Source organism: Malaclemys terrapin, chromosome 4, assembly GCF_027887155.1.
Source record: "Malaclemys terrapin pileata isolate rMalTer1 chromosome 4, rMalTer1.hap1, whole genome shotgun sequence".
NCBI classification, from domain to species: domain Eukaryota; kingdom Metazoa; phylum Chordata; order Testudines; family Emydidae; genus Malaclemys; species Malaclemys terrapin.
This window is the reverse complement of record NC_071508.1, coordinates 37,799,009-37,805,576: the sequence shown is the minus strand read 5'-3', so window position 1 is coordinate 37,805,576 and position 6,568 is coordinate 37,799,009. Positions and strand designations below refer to the sequence as shown.

Here is a 6,568-nt window from a genome sequence, read left to right as displayed (position 1 = left end):
CCGGGAACACAGCCCCGGCCCAAGCAGTGACTGCAGGAGGCCCCGGGCCGGCCCCGCGCCTGCCCCCCGGCGCCCATGGCGGTGCCGGACTTCGTGTCCCGGCAGCTGGAGCTGCTGCAGGAGGAGAGAGAGGCTGAGATCGAGGAGACCAGGTACCGGGGGTGGGGTCCCGCCCTGCCCCGGGAAACCCCGCCAGAGACACAGCGTCCCCCAGCCCCACGGGAACCCCCACCATCCTCTATGAGATCCAGGAACCCTACAGTCCCCTATAGCGACCCCTGCGGGGATCTAGCAACCCTCACCATCTCCTGTGAGATCCAGGACTCCCCACCCCACCCTCATGGAGACCCAGGAACCTCCAGTATCCCCTCTTGTGACCCCCCACCCCAATGAAATCTAGGAGCCCCCAGTATCCCCTATGGAGACTCCCCACCATCCCATATAAAGAACCCCACCTCATCCTTTTGGGGACCCCCATCCCTGTGATATCCAGGAAACTCCACCATCCTCTCTGGGGACCCTTCCCCCGCTCTTATAACCTTATAGCCCCACAATCTGACATTACCCCCACCTTATTAGCTACTTGGGACAGTAGATGCCCCCCAACCCCCAGTCTCATAACCATCTGGTCCTGCAACTCCCCCTGCAGCGCCCACAGATTCTTGTGGATCCCAGCACTGCCATATTATAATAGAATTCTGTGCTTGCCACTCAGAAGTGTGCAGACATGAGTTATGGCTGGTATCAGCCCTTCTAGTAAGGTTGCCCGACACTTTCCATTATAAAATATGATTTTATACTTTATAAGAAAAGAAAATTAAAAGAATGTTATTTATGTTGTAAACTTCTGAATGCTCGACTTTGCAACTTAAATAGCTTTCTTTTAGCAGAGTTCTGTTTGCTTGTGAGTTGTTTGTATGTAATTATTTATATGTTAAATATTAGGGGCTTGTTGCTGTGTAGACATACAAATAAAGGTCTCCAAGGACAGCAATCTGGGGGCTTGTCTACATCTGGGAATTTAAGGAAACTAAGGCTAGGTCTACACTACCCGCCTGAATCGGCGGGTAGAAATCGACCTCTCGGGGATCGATTTTGGGACGCGACAATCGATCCCCGAATCGACGCTCTTACTCCACCAGCGGAGGTGGGAGTAAGCGCCGCCGACAGAAAGCCGCAGAAGTCGATTTTGCTGCCGTCCTCACAGCGGGGTAAGTTGGCTGCGATACGTCGAATTCAGCTACGTTATTCACGTAGCTGAATTTGTGTATCTTAAATCGACTCCCCCCTGTAGTGTAGATGTACCCTTAGCCTGATGCTAATTTCTCTCTACATTTCTCTAATGTAGAAATTACTTCCCATGCAGTCAGAGGAAAAATAAAACCTGCTGAGAGACTCAGAGGAAGGAATGAACTTGTTTTTTTATTTTAGCAACATATTTTAATAAATTTCACGAAAAACAAACAAACAATGCAATGAGCAAGACCTTTACATTACCATAAGAGTCATTATCATCTCAAAGATAAACTGCTTGCCTTAACTTACAAGGCCCTGCATGGTCAATCCCCACCCTGCTTATCATCTCTCCTTTGCTATTGCAGTGTCGACTTTCACCTCCAGTTGGCCCATGATGTCAGCCTCCTTTGCCCACTTCTTAAATTTTCAAACCAGCACCTTCGTGCTTTCTCCCAGACTCAAAGCTACTTCACTATCTACCTTCAAATCCCTCCTCAGGACTGTCTTTTGACAGGAGGCCTGCTAAAATCTTGACAATGGTTAGGCTGTTGGTCTGCAGAGACCACTACCTATCATGGTGACCAGTGCTGTGTCACTGTTTCCTGTTACCCCCTCCCGCATCCCATCTGTGTGTGTCTGTCAGTTTGTATTCATCTTTTGTCTTATACTTATTGTTATTGCCTTGGGGCAGTCTTTTTGTTCTGTGTTTGTACAGAATTTAGCACAATGATGTCCTGGGCCATGCGGAAGGCTCCTAGGCACTATGGTAATACAAATAATAATCAGGACAAAAGGATGCAAACCTGCATATGTACAAATTGCAAAATATACAAATTATTGTTTTAGGCCATGATCCTGTAAACATGTGGGGTGTGAATCATCTAGTTGAAATCAATGTTTATACCCTACCTTTTGTTTTTAAAAACTTTTTACATGGAAAGGGCCAATGCATGCCCGCCCGCAGGACCTATATGTGTGAGTTACAAATGTAACGTAGAAATTGTTGGTTTGGGCTATGATCCTGTGAATATCTAGCTGTGTGTGTCATCCCACTGAACTCAGTGCGACAACTCATGCATAAGCATTTGTAGGCGCAGGCCTTAGCCGTGAATTGGTAGTAGTTATTACTATTTCTTTGTATTATGGAACTGCCTAGGAGCTCCAGTCATGGACCAAGGCGACATCATGCTAGGTGCTGTATAAACACAGGACAAAAAGATAGTCCCCTCCCCAAGGGTATTACAATCTAACTATAAGACAAGGTACATAATAACTTGGTTCCTCTCCCCAAAGTGGAGTTGAGGATGTAAAGACATAGACATTATTTAAGAGGGGGGAAAAATCCAAAGAACTTTAATTGAACTTTAAAAAAAGCAAGCAAACATTAGAAAGGCTAGAACTGTGTGTCTCATGGATTGTGCCCCCAATTCTGCCAAAATTTATTCATGTACTCAGATTTACTACTTTCAGAGGGGTAGCCATGTTAGTCTGTATGTTGCATCTGATGAAGTGGGTTTTAGCCCACGAAAGCTTATGCCCAAATAAATTTGTTAGTCTCTAAGGTGCCCCAAGGACTCCTCGTTAAGTTTACTACTGTGAGTAGTCCCATTCATTTCAATATGGCTGCTCATGCAAGTAAAATTGAGGGTGCATTTGCAGGATTGGGGCCGATATGTCCATGAACACCATCACAGTCTCAAAATAGTTTGGTAACATACCCTGTACTATAAAGGCTAACCTGATATGTGTGCTTATATGGAGTTTAATATGTCCACAACTATAAAACTAAGCTGCCCAAATACAACGAGATGATTTGAGTTGTACAAATAACCAGTCAGGGTGTGTTTTCCACCAAAAAAATAGCATCTGTTGTTTTTTAGCATATCTGGAAGCTCTCATTACATTAAGAACAGGCTGGTGGTATATGGGGGTGTACTTAAGGTGGTTTAGCATATTTAGCTTTGTATTTAAGTACTTTCCAATTACTTTTCCTTTAATTTAAAATATCCAGGCTTCTTGTTTTTAAATAAAATGCTTTGAGGTTTTGTAATCGCTAAAGGGTAGGTTGTGACTTGGATGACAGGTTCACATAGGGAAGTAAGGAGGAGTAAAGAACCCCTCTTATGTTTGTCTGTGGGCTACCAGATGTTGAGACCAGGTGTGAAGGAATAAATGGGTGCTGCACACCTGACTTGGCACAGGGGGTATGATCATATGTTGTGAGTATAGGCCAGCAGTCTGGTGAAGACGAATAAAACCACCTCAGCGAATGGCAGAAGAGCTATGTCGGTGAGAGAAGCTTTCCCGCCGACGTAGCGCTGGGCACACGAGCACTTATGTCGATGTAACTTATGTCACTCAGGGATGGTTTATTCACATCCTTGAGCGATATAAGTTATGCTGACGTAGGCTGTAGTGTAGACATAGCCTTACGCCTGGTCTACACACTGTTTTTGTACCAGTTTAATTATTTTGATTAGAAGTGTGGATTTTTTCCTCCTGAAATACACCTCTACCCCGATATAACGCGACCCAATATAACATGAATTCGGATATAACGCGGTAAAGCAGTGCTCCGGGGTGGGGGGGGAGGGGGCTGCGCACTCCGGAGGATCAAAGCAAGTTCGATATAACGCGTTTTCACCTACAACACGGTAAGATTTTTTGGTTCCCGAGGACAGCGTTATATTGGGGTAGAGGTGTAGTTAAATCACAACAGTGATTATGGATGCAGTTAGATCAGTATAAAGGTGCTTATAGCAGTGTAGCTTATTCTCCTTCTCTTATGGGAATAAACTGTGCTGGTACAGGGCATCTTTATACTGCTCTAACTGTCTGGACTAGGAGGACTGTACCACTTTAACTATAGTGGTGTAGTTAAAGTGGTACAGTCTATGTGTATATACAAACCCATACTAACCCACTGCACTCCTCTCGCAGGACAGGAGGGGAATGTGCCTCTGAGGGTGACTGAGGCCTGTCTACAGTTTTGCTGGCATAACTATCTCTAGGGGGAGGGAGGGGAAATACCTCTTAACTGACATAGCTATGCTGGCAAAAGTCCTAGGGCTGGTCTACACTAGGTGTGAAAAATCCACAGCTGTGCCACTGTAGCATTGTAGTGGGAGACATACCCTTAAACCTGGTCTAAACTAGAAGATCAGGTAGGCTTAACTACGTTGCACAGGGGTGTGAGAAATCCAGCACTAAGTTGATGAAAAAATTCTGTTGGCCTAGCTATAGCCTCTAGGGGACGTGGATTTCCTATGCTGACAGGAGAACCCCTTTTGTCAGCATAGGGGGTGTCTACACTTAAGCCCTACAGTGGTGCAGATGCACTTCACATGTATAGCTATACCGGCAAATTCTTTCTAATGTAGACAAGGCCTGAGGCTCATTGCCTTCTAGGGTAACTCTTGAGGCAGTGCAGTTTATACAACACCCCCATGCTTAAAGACACAATTTAGCCTTTATTCTGTATAATCTTAATTCTGTTTTGTGAATCTTCTAAAGCTTGCTTGCCAGACTTCCCCCTCAATCCCCCACAGCTGATTCCAAAGGTTGGGCAACACACAGGTTTCTGTACTGATTTGTACTGACATAGTCAAATTGTTGCAACTTCCTAGTGCCGAGGCTGTAATTCTGGTATAAAGGTGCATGTGCTGGCATAGCTTACTTCTGGAAATATGCCCATTAAACCAATATAGTTAAATTGGTACAAAAACTATGTCTAGAGTAGCACTTTTCTGTATTTTTTTTCTGAGGTCTCTTTCTCCACCCGTCTCCCTCCTGATCTGCTCTTTTAGTACTTGAAAGTGTGAATTGGTACTATCTACTTGCAAAGCATTGCAGTGCATGTGTGTGTGTTTTCCAGGGCATGGCGGGAAAGCATCTTCCTGAAAGAACTCCAGCGCAGAGGGGTCTGCTTGCTCAAACTGCAAGTAGCCAGTCAAAGAACTGGGCTGTATGGACGGCTACTTGTAACGTTTCAGCCTAGAAAATACGATCCAGAGGCAGAGCTGCCCTGTAACAGCTTTGGGCCAGGTATGCAACATTTCTATTGCTGATAAAGGATGTACGGTGCAAGGTTAATAATGTATTTTTGTAATATCCTTTGTATTATTAATATTTTTGAAAAGGCTGAACAATTGAGGCTAAAAGAGGAGAAACGCCTAATCATTATACACCTCTACCTCGATAGAACGCGACCTGATATAACACGAATTCGGATATAAGGCGGCAAAGCAGTGCTCCGGGGGGGCGGGACTGCGCACTTCGGCGGGTCAAAGCAAGTTGGATATAACGCAGTTTTAGCTATAACTGCGGTAAGATTTTTTGGCTCCCGAGGACAGCCTTTTATCGGGGTAGAGGTGTATGTTGAACCTATAGAGAAAGGGCCTTGCTTCTTCCCAATCCATTATAGACTCCTAGACTACAAGACCAGAAGGGACCATCATGATCATCTAGGCTGACCTCTTGCATGTTGCGGGCCACACAGAATGTCTCCCACTCACTCCTGCAATATTCCCATAACGTTTGGCAGAGTTACTGAAGCCCTCAAATCTTGATTTAAAGATTTCAAGTTACAGAGACTCCACCATTTACTCTAGTTCAAACCAACAAGTGACGTGGGAGACCAGAATTGCACGCAGTATTCTAGATGAGGTCTCACCAGTGCCTTGTACAATGGTAATTACATTTCCCTATCTCTTGTCATTTTGCTGAATTTTTGACATAGAGTGTTTTCTGGTGCAAAGGTTCTGTCATGTCATGTCCCAGGTTCATGTCATGTCCCAGGATTATGACATCATCGCAGGATAAAGCAGCAGGAGAAACCACGTTTATAAAAACATACGTCTTGTCCGTAAGAGCATAGGGAACATAGACAGTGCTGGGCTGGGAGATGCTCTCATTTTAAAATTTGTCCCATTGCAAAAATTCTCTTGAACTCATCCCCTTTGAGTCAAATTTGTAAAGGTATTTAGGCACCTAAAGATGCAGATAGGTTCTCAGTGAGAAGTGCCTAAGTGAGTTAGACACTTAACTCATTTAGGCACTCGTGTAAAATCTCACTAAGAATCTATATATATCTTAAGTGCCTAAATGCCTTTGCAAATCTGTCCCTTTATGCCTAAGATGAGAAAGTCATATGGTCACTGGGAGATTTTAAGTGTCACTCATCCAGGCAGTGCCCTATGGATGGATATAATATTATGGGCCTCAGTTGTAATATGAAATTATTCTGTCTGTGAAAGGCCACCCTTGGTATGTAATCACCAGCTGGTAGAGGTTTGCCTGTGCTGCATTACTCAATGGTGTAAAATAAATGCCC

The 6,568-nt window shown here is 44.5% G+C and overlaps 1 protein-coding gene across 1 annotated transcript in view; it reads left to right on the top strand.

Annotated features, from left to right (window-relative positions):
• Window positions 1-67: 67 nt before the first annotated feature.
• The window catches only part of IGHMBP2 (immunoglobulin mu DNA binding protein 2), an 88,549-nt gene continuing 82,048 nt past the window's right edge, over window positions 68-6,568 (top strand). The window contains exons 1-2 of the mRNA XM_054026056.1: window positions 68-152; window positions 5,111-5,280. Coding sequence (XP_053882031.1) covers window positions 76-152; window positions 5,111-5,280 — 247 coding nt within the window. The 5' untranslated portion in view covers window positions 68-75. The remainder of the gene's footprint in view (window positions 153-5,110; window positions 5,281-6,568) is intronic.